The sequence below is a fragment of the Aedes aegypti genome, chromosome 2, assembly GCF_002204515.2.
Source record: "Aedes aegypti strain LVP_AGWG chromosome 2, AaegL5.0 Primary Assembly, whole genome shotgun sequence".
NCBI lineage: Eukaryota > Metazoa > Arthropoda > Insecta > Diptera > Culicidae > Aedes > Aedes aegypti.
In genome coordinates this window covers 291,627,678-291,650,802 of record NC_035108.1, presented here as the reverse complement: position 1 = coordinate 291,650,802, position 23,125 = coordinate 291,627,678, and the positions used below count along the sequence as shown (strand labels likewise).

Sequence of the window (23,125 nt, the reverse complement as noted above, 5' to 3'; positions counted from 1 at the left end):
TAAATTTGTTTTACCAAATTAGGATGATAGTGTTGTCTAATAACACAGAACACCTAGATATAAGAAATTAATGTAATGTTTAGTAGTGATCCTTTATAGAGAGATAAGCGGAAATAAAATGGAATGATTTGGCAACAGACCAGCAGTGATAATTTTGCTTGGCGTCGAGAATAATATTGTAACACGGACATAACTTCCTCATTGCTAAAAAGTGTATTTCAAGCAATCAACAGAGACCTTTATGCGATTGAACGATGGGCAGCAGGAAACGGCCTACACCCCAATCCCAAAAAGACGCAAGCGATAATATTTAGCAGAGAAGAACTTCCACCTAACGTTGATATCATTTTCTGTAATGAAGCAATTCAATTATCAGAAGTGGTAACAAACCTAGGCTTGCAATTGGACAGCAAATTCAGTTGGTCACAACAGGTAAACGCAATCACGTCTAAAGTATTCAACTCAGTAAGAGTCATGAAACGTTTTTCACCTGTGTTACCTGTGCCCATTCGAAGAAAATTGATCCAAGCGGTTGTGATGCCGATCCTCACCTACGGTGATGTAGTATTCTACCCTGGACTTACGAACCTGCAAAAACAACAACTTCATCGATGTTTCAAAGCTGCAATTCGCTTCGTCTATGGTCTACGGCGTAGGGACTCGACGCAAGCCTTCAGAAACACAATCACTGGTTGCGATCTTCAACAATACTATCACCTACGAGTATGCTGCTTTATGAGACTAGGATACCATGGACAGCTGCCTGAGTATCTTCAACAGCATATGCAACGAGGACAGATGGAAAGAGCTAGAACCTTCGTAACTCCACGGTATTCTTCGATCGCTAGAAAGAGTATACTTGTGAGTGGCATCTCCCAGTGGAATAATCTCCCCTTTGCACTTCGAACGATGCCATCAGCAACAAGCTTCAAGGAAGCTTTGAAGCAGCGTACGCCTAGTAATTAAGGAAGCAAACACTTTATTTTCATTATTATGTTGAAAGCTTTGTTATCCAATGTAATTTAATCCTAAAATTGTTTTTCTTTGAGCAAATGTTTGTATAAACAGCAAGTTATCGTACACAATAGCTAACAATAAATACAAATACAAATACAAAATTTTGTTTCGTTATAGATCTTTGAGCTACATCCAAACTAATAAACAGCCGAAAAAATCAACAACTAAAAATCGCATTGACAAACATTTAAAAAAAAAAAAATATTTCATTGTTTTGCTTCATGCAAAATTACTATGTACAAATATTGCTTTGTCATGTTCCTGTTTGTTTCCGTTTTCCGGCTGCTTTTGCTTGTCCATGAGTGGATCCCTGCCCAGACGAATACCAGTACCAGACACAGCAATATCCGGGTTTTACCCACATTCTTCTCATCCGTCGCCCATAGTTCGTGCACTTCTTGTCCAGTCAACCGTTCCTATGATTCAGACCCAAAAAGGATTTGATAAACATTTGTTGGTCAATAGAAGATACAGGACGAAACTAGTTTTTAATTCATACTGGTTTATTCAGATATCTAAATAATTTCAAAAATAATTCAATAATAACATTTATGTATATTTCTCATATACAGTAAATTTAATGTTCTCGCCTTGATGTATATTAAAATTAATAAATATAGTTTTAATTTTCTTATATACTTCAAATGTCTATATCTCTGGTTTTCATTACCACTACTTGTCTTAAAATCTAAAAAACTGACTTAGACAGCTATTTTTTATCATTTCATTAATACTAGATTTATGTCTCCTTTTGTTTATTCACTGCAAAGTGTATGCTTTTCTATTATTATTTTATTTTGCTACGAAGATTAAAACTTTTTTTCATATAAAAATGATGTTGCAATCGCTTTTTTTTTTCTTCAATAGTCGACTATATGTCCGTTGTCTTCCTCTGAAGGTATTGTCGCGACTCGAGAGTAACAGATCTATGTACGCGTTTTCTTGTGTAATCTAAACAATAACAGTTCATCGTAAAAACACTGAGAATCACCTTTGTGAATTGCATTTATGTTCGTTTTAGCATTTTCTAAATGTAATAGAATAGTGCCCTTATGGGCACAATGACTGGTTTGTTTGCTTTATTTTTCTCTCAATAGAATGATAAAAATACACGTTTGAAAAGAAAAGTTGATAACATGTTGGACGACAGTTCCTGTGTAATTTTATTTCACCAAAATAAAGGAAAACAATAAATATACATATTTTTAAAACATATGTAAAAACACAACCTTGTAGAAAAATGGATAAGTATGTTTATAATTAGACTTTCAATGCCTAAATAGGGCTCGAGACCATTCTATGTTGGAGAAGGTTTTCTAGTTCAACTCGCTTCCTAGTAAACTTTCTGGCAAAAATGAGTTCAGATTGGAAGGTGTGCTCCGTTCGGTGGCGCCTTCGATCGGTGCCCAGAACATACTGCCAGTGCCAGTGCTAGTAGGTGGCCACCCGGAGCCCCAGGTGTCAGAGCCTGTAAAAAGAAGTAGAACAATATGCGATAGTTAGTCAATAGGTATACTGCCCATACTCGCATAACAGTCCCATTTGAATTTTCATCATTTTTCAGTTTTCTTCATGAATCGTACTTATTATTAGTGTACTTCTTGGTAGCATATCTAAAATTGTATCTTTGTATGGACAAAATGCGAAAAAAATACCAAACTATGTGCGTCCCATATTGAAAGTACCCGCATAACAGTCCCACTAGTAGATTACGATGAAATTCAAGCCAACTCTTTCCTGTTATGATTCCTGTAATCTTGCGTCGTAGTTTTCATTTCAAAAGAAAAAGAAATACTACTAATTTGAGTATTGTAAGTCAACTTTATTCCATGAAAATGTAGTTTTTGTTTTTGCTTTACATGACTTCATTTTTTTCCAGAATGCTTCTGGTGATATTGATGGTTGAAACATTGTAAGTTTTTAATTCTTAAGAAAGTCTAAACAAAACATAAAATAAATAGCTTTCCTCCAAGTCAAAGCTATACCTGTCACATCTCTCGTCCTCTGGTCAATTAGTAACGAAATCTCCGCCTCCGGTAGGTTAATCTTCAAACGACATGGAGGGGAAAGCTTTTTGGGCCTACATGGGCATACGCACATCACCACTGGTATCGTCGACTGGTCGAACTGAACACTGTCACCACCTCCACCGTATAGTTGATTATTTTAAAGGAAATATTGCAATTAAAAGATGATAGCACTAATTATAGCAAAAGGAAAAGTGCTTTGGAAGATGTAGTAAACTTGCCAACAAATGTGTCAATGTGCGCGATAACAAAGTAAGCGAGTCCCAAGTAATGGGACTGGTATGCGGGTATATTTGCATTTGATGAGAAAAGTACTCGGATAACGAGTCCCACCTGCTTTTATCTTGGATTTATACAGTTAAATCAATTGCATCAACAATATTTTATTCGTTGACCATTTTCTTATACTGTAATGATAATGTGCTTAGTAATGCCACCAGAATTTTATGTCGCCACCAGCGGCGTTACGAAAAATTTTTCAATAAGGTTCAGATGCGTTTTTCTCGACATGATGATTTTCCAAATGGGACTGTATTGCGAGTATGGGCAGTATAAGATGGGCCAAAATGTAAACCCTACCGCCAGTTCTGGGAGCTTGGCGCCAGGATTGGGCAACGCTCGTTACTCCACCACTGCTGTTGGGTGGTGCCACCATGGCGTTGCTAGTGATGCTTCCAGCTTGCGTTCCGAGCTGTTGTAGATAGGCCTGCACCTCGGTGTCGCTGGGACATTCGGCCCCGATAGTACTACTTCCAAGTGGACAGTTGTTGAGCGCCTGTTGAGCCTTGTTTGCTTCCTCGCGAGAAGAGTATTTGATCAGTGCCAAACCGTGGTTGGCGTACAGTTGCAGATTTTGTAATGGCCCGTGTTGCATGCAGAGCGTTCTAAGCGTAGCGACATCAATCTGTAAGAAATAAATGTGTGTAGTTTAAATAATCGAGTACATTCGCTATACCCCACTGTGTCTTACAAAAAATATGTAAAAAGAGATTTGTAAGCCAACGCTTTTGAAATATTTGTTTAAACGTGTTAAATAAGATTGCACAAGATTTTTTTTTTGTATGGTATTCAGTTGGAGCTGCCTGACAGCTTAACTTGTCAAGGCTGAACCCTCGGTCTGGCTTTTGCCAAGTTTCCCCTCTACCAGGACCAATACTCAGACGGACTAGGCAATGGCGCCCACATGAACACTGTTTTTTAATTAGTATTTTGACGTGGTAGTTTTTGAAAAGTACCCATTTTCCCTTGCTTCTGGGAAAAGGAAGCATTGTGAAAATCAGCAGCTCTATCAGAATTTGTTTGAAATAGTAGTGTAGTAGTGTCATTACTAATACTGTCTAGTCGAAATGGTTTTGAATAATTTGTCATTCAAGTGCTATTCTGATTACTCCTGTTTTTTTACGTAAGATTAGAGTCTTAAATGTCAATTGTCGTCAAGTCTTAACAAAATTAGGCTATTTAGTAGTAGTTCTAGTTAATTTCATTTTTGTTGTTAAAAGTATTTATTGGTCATTACGTTCATATATCCTTAAAGAAAAAAGTCGCTTTCCTTGTCTGTTCAACAATTTTTCGAAACTAGCAAGTGTACCCTAATGATCGATCTCTGCGTCTTACTTTCCATAGTCATTTTTATAGTGAATATTGAAGAGTAAAGTTACCTTAGGCTTCTATTACAGTCTCCTACAAGATTCACTTTTCGGTGGCAAATGCAATGCTTCACAACGCCTACTTTCTGCTTGTAAATTTTGCGAAAATGAAGCTGGAATCAGATTATTTATAACGTTGTTACAAAAGAGGTATTTCTTATGGCAATGTAAAAACCATATTAAAATAAGATTGTCGCCACTTTTTGCTACTCAGTGAATCTACTACTCATTTTCCTAAGAGTTCCTAAGTATTCGCTACGTCGTATATGTGTCTAGCTAGCTAATAGTAAGAGTGGCTACGGATCATTCTGGTTAACAAAAGGCAAACTGAACGTCACCAATAGTATTAATGTCCACTTCGAATAGATTAATTATTTGAAATGGGCATCAATTCTATCAATGACGCAGAATGTCCGTTGGATCACATCCGAGATATTATTGCGTCTATGCCATATGAATTATGACGCGGCTTTAAGCAAAAAATGCCAAAATGTGATAAGGTACCGCGGGGCAAGTGGGTAAATGGGGTAAGTGAAAACAATTGATATATTTTACTGAGTATGTGAATTAACGTTTTAAACTCATGCGTAAACCTTTGAGGCCATTGAGAACATTACGATAGGTAAGAGATTTTTGAGATTTTTCAGCCTTTATTGCATAATAGAGCGAAAAATTGTTAACTTGTCAACTGTTACTCCGTAACAAGTTGGCGGCGTACAATCTTATTTTAATATTTTCAGTGGAAAAAAGTTGCGGAAAATAATTTCCTGTACCACTTCTTAGTTGTCCTCTGTGACAGTTTCAAACTGCAATAAAAAAAGTTTGAGAATTCATTCGACGTAGACTTAAAAATAACTAAATTTAAACACCGTCAATTTTCTTATCAGGTGGGGCAAGTGAAAAGTTTATCATTGAAGATTGAATTTGTGTTTCTCTTTAAGTAGCCATAAGTAAACATGGTTCGCAATTATCATAGAAAAACCTAACGTGCTGATAATTCAAGAAACACTATACTCAAGCGTTAAAAGCTATTAGAAATCATGGAACTTCTCTAAAAGATGTTGCCAAACATTACAATATTAATATGTCTGCTTCGGGCAGCCAATTAAAAGGAAGACGTTGACTGAAAAATTGCAATATTAGAGAACACACGGAAACCTCGTGGAATGTCTTTGTAAAGCTAGTTCCAAACATAAAAATGGGGTATAGGTCTATCCACATAAAAAAGATATTAAATTCGTTATTGAAGGATTCCGTTCGATTTCTCCCGAAAAGTTATCCGACGTCATATCCGACTTTCTCAAAAACTAATAACGAGCGGAGGAAATTCTACAGAGCAGAAATGCAATTGCTGTCCTATAATGTAAGAACTAACATTGGAAATGTTGCAGTTATAATGTTGTCGAATCATTTCAACTAACATAAATGAAGATTAGAAAATTCAAGTGAAAAGAATAACATTTTCTTTGTTTATATGTCATTTATATTATTGTTCATTGGGAAGCCTTAACAAATGTTAAAGCTAATAGAAATCTTAAATATAACTGTTTGTTTTTGGATTTATTGTTCAAAAGGGTAAACTTTTCACTTGCCCCACTTTTGGGGCAAGTGAAAAGTAAGGAGACATTTTTCAAAAACTTTTTCTGTATTTTTTTCTTCAATTTTTCATAAAATTCAATTTCAGTATGCTGCTTATATTTGGTGGGAGTCAAGCTAAAAAATATACACGACCTCATTTGTTTCAATTTAAAGTCTCTAGAATTTGAAGAATCTCAACTATGGGAATTCCATTACCCACTTGCCCCACGGTACCTTACCACCACTACAGGTTACGCCTTTGGTTTCGGCCTTTGGCAAGGTCGCATAACCAAGGGGAGGGACAAGATTTGGCGGCGTTTTTTGCAATTAAAACGTTTGGTTTTCATCGGAATCGAATCGTCGATTTTCTTTATAAAATCACATATTTTTAGATACCTACCTAAGTTCCAACAAAATTAGGCATTGAGGTATAAGATTTTACGATTAAGGCTTTTTTTATTTAGCCGATAAAACTTGATTGTTCCCAGTTCGGCATAATGCCACCTGACATATAGTCGTTTGACATGATAATTGCTTGACATAACTCTAAAAACATCATGATACAATTGATTTCACGAAACAATGGAGCGTTAATAAACCGACAGCGATCGCAAATTGCATTATCAGACATTTACCATTAATATGTTTTAATATCATATAGCCGTAGTGGTAAACGCGCAGCTATTCAGCTAGACCAAGCTGAGGGTCGTGGATTCGAATCCCACCGGCCGAAGATCTTTTCGGGTTGGAAATTTTCTCGACTTCCCAGGGCATAGAGTATCTTCGTACCTGCCACACGATATACGCATGCAAAAATGGTCATTGGCACAGAAAGCTCTCAGTTAATAACTGTGGAAGTGCTCAAAAGAACACTAAGCTGAGAAGCAGGCTCTGCCCCAGTGGGGACGTAATGCCAGAAAGAAGAAGAAGATGTTTTCTATTCTTTTACATACGTGCTATTACATCGATCTTCGATCTAGGTCCATGGCAGTGTCTCTCCATCCTCCATGACGGCCAACGAATTATGTACAATAAACTGCACAAGTGTTAGTTCGAAAATCCATACGGGAAAGTTATGCTTTTATGGATAATTGGGTTAATTCTACGAGTTGCGTGAGGTGACAATTGTCGGTGTCGTATAACGAGGTGACAATTGTCGACTCGAGTGAAGTGACTCGCCGTGCAAATCAAATGGAGAGTCACTTCACTCAAGTTGTCACCTCGTTATACGACACCAACAATTGTCACCTCACGCCAGTCGTATAGAATAAACCCAAATATATCGAGGTTTCAATTCTCGACTCGAATGAGGTGACTCCCCATTTAATTTAGGGAGTCGACCCTTTGCGTATTATGGACCCCCTACAGAAAAACATAAAATTAACACTCAAAGCAACTTTATTCCTATGAAAATCCACCGGGGGAACTTCGATTACATTGTTAGTCAGCAGTTTCAGGCAAAATATTTGGTTTAAGACGCATAAATACAGATACAGTGAAACCTCCATGAGTCGATATTGAAGGGACCATCGACTCATGGAAATATCGAGTCATGGAATAGCAATCCTTGGAAAGCTACTTCTAGGGACCATCATAGCAACCATGAAATTTTGTTTTTAGTATGGTTCCATGAGTCGATATCGAGTCATGGAACATCGACTCATGGAGGTATCACTGTATTTGAACAGTTTTGTAAATGAAATCACACAAGAGGGTCCATAATACGCATTTCCAGGTGGGTCCATAATAGGCTCGTCGGCAGCGAGCCGGATTACATGGGAATCAAATGGAGGGTCCATAATACTCAACGTCAAATTTGTAAACAATCCTATTATGGACCCCGGGAGGGTCCATAATAGGCATTCGGACAACAGTTTTTCAAATGCATAATTCACTGGAAAAATCGAATGATTTTGTATGTTTCATAGACGTACTATGAAGTAAAGACATTGAATTTGTTGTTAGACTCCACAAAACGTATATGCGTCTGAGATATCATTGCGGAAAAGCGTCTAGAATGAATTTCAGGTACTAAGGGGTCCATTACTAGCATTGAAACCCTACACGGCGAATAACTTTTCTCGAGTCGAGAATTGTCAACTCGCTAGACGAGACCGACAATTCTCACCTCACTCCACTCGTAGAATGAACCCAATTATCAGATGGATTTATGTCGAACGGAATTATACCAAACTAGCTAGGCTCACTATACTTGTGCACTCTTCTTATTACAGTTCCTATTTTATTCATCTCATTTTCATGTTTTTTTTTTAATTCTGCATACCCGTACATACCTGTGGAGTTAGATTTTTTAGTAAAAGCCACGACGACCCCCATCCACTCGGCCAGTTACCGCCCGAACCGGATCTTTGAACACCACTGCTGCCGGGCCAGCCATTGGGAGCGGACGACACATTTTTGTTAGCACCCAGTCCCGGTGGTGGTCCACGCGTGGGTTTTCCCACCGGAGCTCCCCAGAGATCAGAACTACTGCTTGCAGTGGTGGATGTTATCGTATCAGGCCATGTATTTTTGGCAGCATTGCCAGCCAGCTTTCCACCAGTTGGATGTGATGAGTTGAAGCCCCATGTGGAAGACGTGAGACCCATTGAATCTGTCGGCGATGCTTTGCCAGCGGTACCGAACAAATCAGTCTCCTTTGCTGTTGCAATAGACAACGGACTGCGAGCCACACTACCAGGGGTAATACTTGGATCGTCGTCAATTTTCATCTGCGCACCCTGAAATGGAACAAAAGCGCTTAGTTAGAAATTTGATTCTCCGGCTTTGTACCGAAAAATGCGTTCGAAAACGCTTAGCGATCACCTTTACCTTCCACGGTTTGCCTGGTTCGAACTCAGGCACTAGGTCGGAGAATGCAGCATTATCCTGTGGTGAATTCCAATCCTTGTTATCCGGATCACTGCCAGTAGAGGTTTGGTCAGGCCAACCATCAGCCATGTGAGAACGTCCAGACGACCACGTTCTAAAATGAAATATAAATGTTTGAATTCTGGTTGACAAATTATATTTACACTGAAAATAATCCAAACGTTATTGTTAAGTGAAAAGAAATGTGTTTTGTTTTCACTCAACTTTTTTTGAGTATTTACGCGGATCATGATTTAGCTCAGAATGAACCCATCTTATGGATCTTATGGACTACCGTCAAACGGGCTGACTTGCAACGGCGGAGTGACTTGCAGCACATTGTAATTTACAACCAAATTTCACTATAAACACAAATAAGGTACCGCGGGGCAAGTGGGTAAATGGGGTAAGTGAAAATAATTGGAATATTTTACTGAATATGTGAATTAATGTTTTAAACTCATGCGTAAATCTTTGAGGCCATTGAGAACATTACGATAGGCAAGAGATTTCTGAGATTTTTCAGCCATTATTGCATAATAGAGCGAAATATTGTTAACCTGTCAACTATAACTCCATAACAAGTTGGCGGCGTGTAATCTTATTTCAATATTTTCTGTAGAAAAAAGATGCAGAAAATAATTTTCTGTACCACTTCTAAGTTGTCCCCTCTGACAGTTTTAAACTGCAATAAAAAAGTTTTAGAAATAATTTGACATAGACCTAAAAATAACTAAATTGAAACACTGTCAGTTTTCTAATCACGTGGGGCAAGTGAAAAGTTTCTCATTGGAGATTGAATTTGTGTTTTCTCTATAGGTAGCTATAAGTATAAAAGGTTTGCAATTATCATAAAACAACAGAACGTGCTGATAACTCAAGAAACACTACACTCAAAGCGTTAAATGCTATTATCATGGCCAAATCATGGAACTTCTCTAAAAAAAAAGGTTGTCAAATAATACGATATTAATATGTTTACTTCGGAAAGCCGATTAAAAGGAAGATGTTGATTGAAAAGTTCCAATATAAGAGAACGCACGGAAATCTCGTGGAATGTCTATGTAAAGCTAGTTCAAAACATAAAAAATAGGGTATAGGTGTATCCACATAAAAAAGTTTCTAAATACTTTATTGAAGGATTTCGTTTGATTTCTCTTGAAGAGTTATCCGACGTCATATCCGATTTTCTTAAAAACAAATAATGAGCGGTGGAAATTATAGAGATCAGAAATGCAATTGCTGGCCCATGATGGCCCATAAGAACTAACATAGTAAATGTTGCAATTATAATGTTGTCGAATCATTTCAACAAACATAACTGAACAGAAGAAAACAAGCATAAAATTTTCTTTGTTTACATATTACTTATGTTATTGTTCATTGGGACGCCTTAACAAATGTTAAAGGTAATGGAAATTGTGAATGTAACTGTTAGTTTTTGAATTTATTGGTCAAAACGATGAACTTTTCACTTGCCCCACCTGTGGGGCAAGTGAAAAGTAAGAAGAGGTTTTTCAAAAAAAAATTCTGTACTTTTATCTTCAATTTTACATAAAAATCAATTTCAGTATACTGCTTATATTTGGTGGGAGTCAAGCCAAAAAATATACACGACCTTATTTGTTTTAATTTAGGGTCTTTAGATTTTGAAGAATCCCAACTATGCGAAATCCATTACCCACTTGCCCCATGGTACCTTATCAAAAGAAAATTTGTTATAAGTCGGTGCTACAATACGCGTGACTCACAATTCAAGTAGGGTGATGTGCTAGTATCCATCGTATTAAGCATTGATCAGTGAGAACTGCAATTTTCCCAGTATTGCAGTGAATGATGCTTATACAAACCGATGCCAAACAATTCTTTCTAAAAACGGCTTTAGTATTGTACAATAGGATTTGGATAAATCTTGATCGTCTTTTTGGAAATAATGCAAAGAAAATGCATCTTGCCGTATTCTCAATCCGTCGTATCGTTTTCATTTCTGTCGCAATCAGTTTCTGGATTCGTCTCACAGCTTACGGCTTACTGTGATATATTGAGTGGTCAAAACACAACATATCAACACCTGGGAGGGAGAAACCGATACAAAATTTATGTACGTCATATTGAGCCGAGATTCTGCTGTCACGAACTGTCACTGTGAGCCCAGATCTTAGAGAATGGACAAACTTGATAAAAGCGCGTAATGGATCAAAACATTTTTTTGCATTTCAACAAAGTTGACAACAATCGGTTGAAAATCAATTCCTGCACACCCAAAAGCAATGCTACGATAGCACCTTATAATTTGATCAAATATAAAGTATTGAAACACGTATCTTTTTACTCTTTCTCAATCAAAATTAAAATTAAGTACACATAAAACTATGGCCCTTTTTCCAAGTTTGTCCAGAAAGATCGAAGGTACACAATAAAAGAAAAGTAGCGATTCTTCCAAAGCCTGCCTTGATTGTCATTGGTGAGCGGGAGTTATCTTGCAGTTTGGAAAAGTGTTGAGTCATATTTCGTGTGTAGTATCTGTACCTCCCTCCCAGATCAACACTATTGCTGTTTGCATTTGAGATGCAAATCTTAACTAAACGTCCTCCAAATGCGGTAACACAAAACAATCAAAGGACACCTAGCAACGATTGTATAAATCACCGCCGCCCTAGCAAGAAAAATCTATCTTTGACACCGCATTTCTTATGAAAAATCTTACGCATTTAGAGTTCCCGCATTTGATATTTGCATTTCAAACGCACACAGCAATATAATAAAATGTTTCACTAGAATGTATAAATCTACGGGCATCTCCTTCCATTCCTTCAGCAAGATGGAATATAGTAATTTCCTTTAAAATTCATTGTTCGTCATCAAAATTCAGCCCAAACATATGAACACAATTCCTTTTGACCGTACAACTATGGCATTTGCTCACAGTACAGCGAAAACAACCATATTATTACGTCGAGCATCGTGCACACATTGATGCGCACAAGCTTTTTTTTTATTCAGTAGGTACGACGGATTGAACTTTGTTTACATTCTGAATTTTACGCGGCAGGTGAGGAAATTTCATAAAATTTCGTGAATTATTGAACTTTCACGGCGTGTGACTGGAATGAAATCCTTCAGTGAAGAAGTACGAAGGTTTTCCATAGTGAAAATAAGTGCCTGGCGAAGTAAGTCACACAGGGGGCGGGAAGAAACTTGTATCATAAAGTGGTGTTATTGGTGTCGATCGTTAAGCATTTCTCTCAAATCGTGTTCATCCATGCGACTTCGGTGAAAAAGTGCAAAATGGATAATTGAACTGAAGTTATTTAACGAAATACAGTAGTTTTATTGCATTTTTGGTGTACAAGTGCACAAACCATGACAGCTTCCACAAAAATACACTTGGAAAATGAATCTATGTTGTAGGTAAGTTGGAATATCCGTCGTAGTAGAACATTTTAAGTTTGATACGACGAATAATAGCGCTTACGACGAAGTAGAACGAGACCCTAGTGGCCACAATTAAAGCAGCCATTAAAAATATGTTTACACATTAAACATGATTCATTAAAATGTCTTGAAAACTGATAATTGATAGAGGTTCAAAATCGTGGTCTGAAACATGAGGTAGATTTAATTTACAATACTGATTCTACTGATTGGTGTTTCTGATTTTTAATAAAAATACTTTTTATACAAATGTACTTTTGCGGGGTGACTTGCAACACTTAATTTCCAAGCAATTTAGAGTTTTATAAAAATGGAAAACTTAATACTCAAGTCTACTTAATAATCAAAAGAGTAATAATTCATCAATCGACTACAAACATTCGTTAATAATATTGTTCATTTTTCCATTCATCGTCTCATTTTTCCATATAAAAATATCTTAATTATTTTCTTACAAATACACAATCAAAATGCGCTTGTACTGGCTTGAATCCTTTAAATACATGAATAACAATACTTTACAAGTACGACTAAAAAATATATCAACATGTTGTAGGCAAAAACTAAATTAGCATTGAGTGTTGCAAGTCACCCAGCACAAGGGCATTTGAAAAAGTTCACCTATTTTATGTTTTTTGAAATGATAGTTTGATTTAATCTTCCGTCATCTCATGCTGTAGGCGGATCGGCGAATAAAAGTTCAAAAAGGAATTTATATTTTTAAATGACGTTTAGATCATGGTTTTGGCTGATTGAAGTTGAAAATTTTTGCAAGTCACCCCGTTTGACGGTACGTCTGATCCACTGTACTTTCACGTAACTGTTACGTGGATTTTCCAGTATCTTTTACAAATTGTTTCAATAGATCTTAGATGATAGTTCAATGAGATATATTTATATATATTTATCTGGTGGTGAAAAGATATTGGTAGAAGATTGAAACTGAAGCGAGTCATTTGACATAAAGCCAACAACTCCGTTTTAAATTGACGCTTATATTGAGCTGTTCGGTAATCCAATCCGCATGGTTATTAAATTAATTAACTCATTACGCGTGGTAAAGATGGACAAATTATGGGTGAAATTATGAAAAAAATCCACGTGCTCGGATCTGTTTTGCATAATAGCCATTTGACATAACTAGAAATATATCCCATCTTGCCAAGTGACCATTATGCCAAATGTCCTTCATGCCAAACGGCGTTATGCCAAATGACCCAGACCCGATATGCCGCGAAATCTGATTCACTGATGGTATCTTTCAACCCCCATTTGATTTTTATAAATCGCCTGGTAATTGTTGCCAGTCAGGTAGAATTAGTAAAAACTGATTTTCAACGATTTACGAACGAATTTTTACGTAGCAATGACGTTTGGATTATTTTGAGTGTACTTTGTTTTACTTTACCCGTCTTGTAAACCTAGAGAACTCATGTTCGAGCTTGCCGTTGATAAAGTTGATTTTCCGGTCGTGCCAGGAGCACGAGAAAAATCAGTGAGATCATTAGCACCACCGGCGCCACTTTCTTTTTCAAGCGATGGCAGTTTCCACTGGTTCAGGCGAGACTGTTGACTAGTAATACCAGTGGCACCGGCAGCAATTCCGGCGTTCACTGCAGCGCCACCAGCGCTGTTATTGACTGCAGCAACGGCGGCGGCCGCAGCTGCAGCACTGGTTGGAAATCCTCCACTGGAGGTCACTGGATCTTTTCCAAGAGCCATATCTGCAAAGTTGCTTTGCAAAGAGACAAGGTCTTGTTGGCGCAGATAATCAGCCCCGCCAAGGCCCGGGTTCATCCCCCCTGGAGTTACAGGTGGCTGGTGGGGACCTGTAGGCTGATGCTGCTGCTGTGGTTGTTGCTGTTGCTTAACGTAAATTGCTTGCTGCGCTGCTATTTGTTGCTGAAGCTGGGAGATCTGCGCCTTGTGTTTGTTGATTTGCATTGTTAGCTGCACGGTACTAACACCGGTAGCTCCACCACTTCGAGCGAGGTTGTTTTGAATGTGCTGCATTTGCTGGAAGTTAAGATCATAAAGATGTTAATAAATGCTACAATTTGAACCTTTTGAACCACTTTTGTTGTACTGATTGTGAACTTCACATGGTACTTACTCGTATCTGACTGAGTAGCTGGTTGAGTAACAACAAAGTCGTAGGAGCAAGGGGCTGATTCAATATCTGGTGGTTCAGAAAACCGGCATGAACTGCCATCTGTATCTGTTGCACGAGCATTCTCAATTGTTGAGTCGAAGGTTGTGCTTGGGCGTTTTGTGGGTTTGATGCGGATGCAGTAGCTAACGGATTCGGTCCTTGCGAATATGACGAATGACCGGCTACTGGACCTTGAGACAGGTACTTGATACTGTTCAAAGCAGCCAGATTGGGATTAGTGCCTCCAACGCCCGGTAAATTGTTCAGGAGATTCTGCCATTCGAAATAGAATGATTAGATACAATTTTTAATGTACAAATATTGCTTTACGGGATATACAAACCTGTGAAAATGGCATTCCCGATCCATGACCCGCTGGGAACCGGTTGTTGAAAGGAGCGTCGAATCCACTTGCCGAATGATCATCCGGGCGTCTCCAATCGCCCAGGCCACCAGTTGCACAATGACGTTGCAATATATCAAACGATTCGTCGAAATTCATGTTAGTATTTCGGAGAGCACATTCAACATCTTCTTTCTTGAAACCATTCTCACAAAGCATCCGATACTGATTACTCTTCCGAATAAAATCAGCCTGACTGAGTTTGTTCTGTGGTTTATTCATGTTCCAGTCTGCGCTTGCGCCACCACCGCCGCCAATCATATCACTAGAATCAGGCCACCCACCACTACCTTGCTTTCCCTTATTCCAGAGATTATTTTGACCAAAGTCATTCCAAGGTACATTAGCACCCAAAGCCTTATCATCCCATCCGCCGTCATCCCATGAACCATTCAATGGCATTCCTTGGTTTTGACCCCACATATTGCTGTCAGGTTTCATACCAGGATTCATTCCACCCAAACGCATGCCTCGTGCAACTGGCCCACCAACGAGCATATTTCCAGCAGGATTTCGTGATACGGAATTCCGTGAAACATTATCTGGCATATCTTTCCAGTTAGAAGCATTCGAATTTTGACGTGACAAAGGTCCTTGATTCCATATCGCATTCGGTCCATCATCTAACGATGGTCTTGTGTTTAGTGATGGGGACGAATCGTCCCATGCTCCAGGCAATTTGTTAGGAATAGGCGCATTCCATTGGTTGCCGCCACCGCTGGTTACTGTAGGAAGAGGCCCTTGTGCAATTTTTGCAGCAGCCGATAGATTCGGGACATTTGGTTGATCCCACATTCCAACGTTACCATTCAGACGGCCAGATATGCCACGAGGATCGCCACGAATATCTCGAGCTGTATCCATTGGAGTGTTTTGCCCAATCGGGCCTGGAATATTAACAGATGGAGCGGCTGCATTTCTTCCATCCCATCCGGAAACTGCTGGCGGCACAGTTGGATTGGCAGCGGTGTTGCCACCAATCACACCAACTCCTCCCCATTCGTTTTCTTTTTTAACCGCGGCCGTATTTGGTCCAGAAGCGTTGCCTGGTGGCCACATGGCAGGGTTATTCTGACCCCAAGCAGGTGGAGCTGCTGCTTGTGGATTTGCTGTTGCACCACCGTTCCAAACGTTGGCCTCACCTGAATCATCGTCTTCGCCCCATGTGCCTCCAATGTTGGATGCCGGACCCCATGGGGCTTTTTGCACTGGTTGTGGTGCTTGAGGCGCACCACCGTTGCGCAGATTTGCCTCCCATAGCTCTGTGCCATTGTTGGTATTACAAGGTTTCCATCCTGTGGCGGACGGGTTCGGTCCATTGCCTCCTCCAGATCCACCGGGTGGTGCATTATTTTCCGGCTTTCCAGGTTCCGGTGACCCAGGAACTTCCCAGTTCGTATCCTGATTAACATTCTGGCATCCCCAGCCGTCCTGACTGAACAACGCTTCACGCATATTACTCAGCTGCTCCAATTGGCTTTTTGCTGCAATGGGTCCGTTGTTGGCAAGGGCTATTTGCTGCTGTTGTGTTGGCTGCTGTTGCTGAAAATAAAGGAAGAGCAAACAATGAAAATATGTTGGATATGCGGTAGCAAGATTAAAACGCTGGGTTTTTTTATACGCCATACAAGAAGGTTTGGACCAAATATATAACATCACGAATTCTTGATGATCTACAAAAACCGCGAAAACACAAAATGCCCATACCGGAGACGATAACTTTTCTAGAAGATCATGAATTCAGTGTATGGACCCATTGTTAGGGACGTATTTCCAAGTAGGTGTAATGTTATAGTAATGCCTTTAACATTTCATTAGTCGCTCACGCAGAGAAAACAATTTTAAATATTAATGAATTCTATATGGATCCAACAAAAAATATGTATTGTTTGTCGGCCTATGAATGGTTTTCATTGTTTCAACAACACTGCGAATTAGGTTCAACCATTTTTTTTGTTGATTTTGACAACCGCGTACAAAACAGTTTATATTCCAAGTGATGTAGATTATTGTTGATTCAAAAATAATTAAAATTATTTCAACTCAGTACATCCAGTTGTATTGAATTGCATATCTTTTTTTGAAAGAAACAACAAACAATATGTTCTTCTTCTTGGCATTAACGTCCTCACTGGGACAGAGCCTGCATCCCAGTTTAGTGTTCTTATGAGCACTTCCACAGTTATTAACTGAGAGCTTTCTTTGCCTAAATTGCCATTTTCGCATTCGTATATCGTATTGCAGGTACGATTATACTCTATGCCCAGGGAAGTCAAGGAAATTTCCATTAAGAAAAGATCCTGGACCGACCGGGAATCGAACCCAGATACCTTCAGCATGGCATTGCTTTGTAGCCACGGACTCTAACCACTCGGTAAGGAAGGCCCCAACAAACAATATTATTATTTTGAATAGCTGATAATTCTTTGCGTGCTGTATTGTATTTTGTACAACACAGGTGAAAGAAATTGCTTTTTGTACACAGCATCACGGTGCTTTTGATGGTGATCAACTGCACGACGCGCTAGTCCTGGTCAACAATGCAGAGAACCAAATTTACATATAATTCCCCTATATACGTATTTTCGGCAACCTAAGCTGATACCTACTTTCTCCTGCAATTTTCTCAGACATAAGGTAAAACAACGCAATCAAATGACATGCTTGTCTGTTTGTTTTTGTGCGCTAGCTAATCCTTTTTCGATTCATATCGACAGAATTTTTACATTTCGCGGTTTGAAATCTAATTCTTCAGAAAGAGGTGCACTTTGCGAAAAAGAACCACGTGGTTATTGAGCTGAAATCGAATTCAGGTTAACTTTTGCGTCCATGAGTCCTCTTATGGCGTAGGAGTAACGCGCCCTAACTAGAGATCAGGGAGTCGTGAGTTCGATTCTCACTGAGAAGACGTGTAACTTTTTCGCAAAACTTCACATCAATTTGTCCATTTAATTCAATTGCAAAGTAGGAATGTTTAGCTTTTTGGTAGTTGTCAAAAAATATATTTGGATATATTACGAAATTCGAAATAATGCATTTTGTAGTAAGTTCGTCACGGAATCTGTTTACCGTGAGCGGAAATAGGAACACTTAGATGCAGTAACAATTTGTTACTAACAAATGCAATTAGGGTAGGTGTACCAATTATGGACATAATGGTTCCCTATATCGCCATATGTCATAATTTGATTGTCTTAAAATTTTTGATCATTCTGTGTGTGTTCAAGTAGTTTTTTTTTTTCTATCTTTATTAACGAGATTTTTAGCCCTGGGCTAGTTCATCTCGGGACCAACGGCTTTACTTCCCTTCCGAAGGAAATCATCACTGAAATTTTTTCAGTGACTATCTCGGGGTTGGGTTTAATATCAAATATATTTTAATTTTCAAACATTCAAAAATATTTAAAATGTGAAGGTTTTCGAGAAAACAAAAATGGCCAAATAGGGAATCACTATAGCCATAACTGGTACACTTTCCCTATACATTTTTTATGGAAGTTTTTCAAATAATTTTTAATTTGCCGCTGGTTACCTATATACTTGGAGCTACATTGTGACATAAAAATAGTATTGATCGACACAATAGTTATTTTACAATAAACATTTGAACACATAACTTCCCTTAAATGAGCGGAATCTGGTGCACTGATGGTACATCAGTATTGAAATAGCTTTCTAAAAAATCAGAATTGATGGAGTCATTAACGTATAAAAATACTAGAGTACCGTAAAGTGCCCTAATTCATCGCATTGCCTAATTCCGCGCATTTCATACAAAATTATTTATATATGGGAATACACATCAATATTTCAGCAACTTTTAATGCCATTTGATGCTACTATGATTTAGAATAAGTTTGAAGTCTCAAATAAAAGCAAATAAGGCATTTTTCACGGCGTAAAAAAATAATTAGTGGAGGTTTGTACGCTATGTCTGAACCAGACGATTATAAAAATCGAATTTACATCGTTTTTTTTTCTCGCTAGAGATTAGTATTTGATCCATATTTTCATAATCGGAAAGTTTTAAAATATTCTATCGGTGAAATTTTTTCTATACATTTTGTATGGGCTGAAATGCGTCCAAAAACGAGGTTTCCATGGGTTCTGGTATGAAAAATAGCTGAAAAGTGCAAAAATCAAAATTTCACCGATAGAAAATTTTAAAACTTTCCGATTATGAAAATATGGATCAAATACTGATCTCTAGCGAGAAAAAATCCGATCTACATTCGATTTTTATAATCGTCTGGTTCAGACCCGGTGGACCGTCTAAGATGACGCATTTTTTTCAATTTCCTTAGCGTCCGTGCTAAGACTGTAGGAACTATAAACAAACGCGATTTCTTTATTGAAAATGTTTATTTTTTTATGCAATTTTCTATGGAACTACTTGCTACAGATATGTTTCATGATGCTTCTATTAAATTTTATCAAATATTAGCATAGTTATTGAGTTTTATTTTTAAAATTATTGCACGGACACGTCTTTTTAGAAACCACGGTTCGTTCATGATGGGAGGAAAACTGCCGTTTTATGCATAACTGTCCCATATTACTTTTTTTCATTTTTTATTTTTTGCATCCAAATAGTCTATTTTAACCTATATTATTAGAAAACAATTTCATAACATATACTTTGTTCGAAGACTCTACGAAAAACATACCAAGTCAATTTGTCCCATTGTTGAATTTCTACGCATAACTACATTTCTACGCATATTTGTCCCACTATGTATTTTTCAGCATCACTTTCAAATAAAGTGCTAGATTTTTAGGTTTTATTATTCTGTGTAAAATCATTTTGACAACATTTTGTTACTTAGGCTTTACATCATATGGAACATTACCTGTTTCACAACATAGTGTTCTAAGACTATTGTTTGAGTCCAACAAATGAATAATTAGGTAAAGAATGCATAACAATGACAAAATAAATTTTTATCATATTGGCGCTTACGTCGATTATGCGAACATGATCAAAATAGCTAAATGTCTCTCCTTCTTTCTTCCCACCTTCCACTTTGTCTTCATCTTACATACGACTTTTCTCATAACTTTGCATTCAAGTGCCTATGCGTCCTTTTTAACCACATAAATTTGCATACCCATTATACGGCTGCACTTTGCTACATGCTACATGAGCCTTAGTTTAGACCCTCAACGTAGGCTTTATAATACATATCTTCCACTTTCAGTACAAAATTCACGTCAAAGCTACCGTCAAGAACAATGTGCAAAAATCGGTCTGCTAAAGTTAGTGGGACTTTTATGCGTAGAAATATCCCCCAAAACTCGGTATTTCTAGGCAAAACTGTCCCACTTTGAATTTGAAAGCAAAATACACATTTTTTTCGGTAAAACCAACTCTTGACTCTAGAATAGACCCATTTCCCCATATTATAGTGAAGAAATTTAAAAAAATGTCATAACCTTTATCCATACGGAGCATAAATGTGCCAAAATCTTTAATTACGTTTTTCTCGGTTTCATATTTTGGAACATGGGACAATTATGCGTATAACGGCAGAAAAGTTTGTCCAAACACTAAGGACCAAAAATTTCAAAATTGTTGTGTGAACAATAGACCACAAGGAGAGACAAGGGTAGTTCTGAAAATAAAAAAAAAACACCACGTGGCTTATGGACAACCCCAATAGATTATTCTATACATCTGTAGATACGAAATTAACATTGTGAACCACAAATAACATTGCCAATGTTCACTTGATTGCGATACTTATTTATATTCTACAATTCTTATTGAGACTTATTGAGATATCAACAAATAGGGGTTTTCTATGAATTACGACACACTCTCGGGAATGATTCACAAAAACGTGACGATCCATACATAATTTACGAAGCCTCGATACAAAAAGTATGTGATATGGGGGAGAGGGAATGAAAATGGCCATATGTTGTGTGACGTAAGAAATTTAAGTTTCAGTTACCTGTGGCATTAGCGGCTAGCATTAATTGAATTGTTTAATACATACCGATTCCAAGCAATAATGTGAACTGGACCTTGTATTGTATGAACAGTGGAGAATACAAATAAAGGGGTAGTAAGGGCGGTTTCGCAAATGGGGTGGAATGAGCACCCCTTGAAATCTGCATAAATTTCTCCTGAAATAACATGCAATCCCAAAGCTGACATGGAGATGAAGCAATAGGCATATTAATAGTGAGTATTCTGAACTCAAAGAAAAAGGAATAAATTATATTCGAAAAAACTGCACATACATATTGCCCCAAATGGCTCTTACAAATTTCATCATTTTAGAATGTTGATGTTTGACTGTCACAATGTTTTTTTTTTTTAATTTAATCTTTTTGTGCAGAATGTTTCTAAATTTTAATAACCTTCAAGTTTAATTGTAATTTGTAATTGCTCAATCCACACCCTGGCAGACAATTATCCGCCCATCTAGACACGGGCTGGGTGAGGACCTACCAAGCCTCCCCCGTTAACATGTCCTATACCGTTTAGCACACCGGGATCTTCCACAAGCAGGCGCCGGAATTAAAGCGGTCCCACAAGCTTCAGATACATTAAATAGATATAGTCCCTCTGGCACTAAACCGAATGGCGCCCTCCGCTTCACCACTAGTACTGCTTCCCCACACGCCAAGCACAATATCGAAAGTAGCGCGTTGTATAGCAAATACAGTACACCACCTCCGACACTATGCCAAATGTACAGGAAAAACAGCACCAGTAAGAAAGCGGAAGGCGCACCACTCGGTTCAGTGCCAGAAGGACTATAAGTATAACGAAGAAGAAATGAAAAGATAGTAGAGTTGGTTCGGTTATTTGATTGCTGAAACGAAAAAAAACAGAAAAAAACAGAAACAAAGTGTTAACATTAAAACGGGGTTTTATAATTGATAAATGAATCGATAGTTTCTCATCTGTTACGTTTCCTTATCGTAGCGCTGTCGATTTTTTCCATCTCCAGGGTGTTCGTCTCCGCTCGAGCAATGAGGACCATGATGAAATGAGAATATAAAAATGTGAGCATTAGTGTTGATCTAGTAATAGATTAATTTAAACTGCTTTTCATGTGCTAAGTAACTTGTAAACTCCTACTCAATTATGTTTTGTTGGCCTACACGTTTTATTTAGACACAATTTTTATTTAGAAAACTATTTGGATCCGAGATTTTAGGTGCAGATTGAGCATGTTTGATAAAACAAGCATCCTGTTTTCAGTTAAAGAATGTTCAAGAAGTTGATGATTCTGTTATTTATACTGGCTACATACAAGAATTCACTATTGATGTAATATATGGATATTGAAAGTTCCAACGCGCGATTATAATACTTCAGTTTTCGTGCTGTTGTATTGGTGTAAGTAGTGGGAAACCAATCAGTTTGGTGATTCTAACGGTAACAAATAGCAAGACGAAAGGAAAGTTGATAATCTATCATCATTATGATTTCAGTCCTAATTTCATGATCCGTTTAATAAATTCCGCGTATGATTCGGCAATTTTAACAATTTATACATGTGTATTCTAAGAAAACAGACTACGAGCATTTATTACCTGTTGCAAGGTTCCTAAGTGATCAGATATTTATCATTTTCTACAGCCTAATTTAATAATACCTACATTGGGTTGTAACAAAAATTTGATCTTGGGATGTTGATTTGCCTCCTAATCATAGTTTCGACAATAGTCACATGCTTACTATCCCTTATGGCAGTGTTGTTGATTCTATTGTCTATCGCTCATCAGTTTCGCGCCACCCGGCAGGGACTTGGTCCTATGTACCCAATACTCTGCTGTGTCTTAACTTCACGCAATACATTCTGTAGATGTGTGATACAGTTTGCGGAATATTATGATTTATCACTTCGTTCAGATGGAAAATTCTGTTATGGTACCATATTCACATATCAGATAACTCCCACCTGGAACGATGTAATACATCGGAGACATGTAGATTCAGATGTATGTATACGATCTATGCCTAGTTCGGCTCTGATCG

General features: G+C 37.9%; 1 protein-coding gene across 5 annotated transcripts in view; it reads right to left on the bottom strand.

Moving 5' to 3' along the window:
* Positions 1-1,552: 1,552 nt before the first annotated feature.
* The window catches only part of LOC5569187 (protein Gawky), a 54,586-nt gene continuing 33,013 nt past the window's right edge, over positions 1,553-23,125 (bottom strand). For 3 of the 5 annotated variants that reach the window (XM_021845365.1, XM_021845366.1, XM_021845369.1), the window contains 7 exons: positions 15,070-16,671; positions 14,688-14,999; positions 13,983-14,590; positions 9,095-9,254; positions 8,563-9,009; positions 3,624-3,948; positions 1,553-2,485 (listed from right to left, as the gene is read on the bottom strand). In XM_021845365.1, the coding sequence (XP_021701057.1) occupies positions 2,334-2,485; positions 3,624-3,948; positions 8,563-9,009; positions 9,095-9,254; positions 13,983-14,590; positions 14,688-14,999; positions 15,070-16,671 (3,606 nt within the window). In that variant the 3' untranslated portion in view covers positions 1,553-2,333. The remainder of the gene's footprint in view (positions 2,486-3,623; positions 3,949-8,562; positions 9,010-9,094; positions 9,255-13,982; positions 14,591-14,687; positions 15,000-15,069; positions 16,672-23,125) is intronic. The other 2 variants (XM_021845367.1, XM_021845368.1) reach the window with 1 other exon arrangement.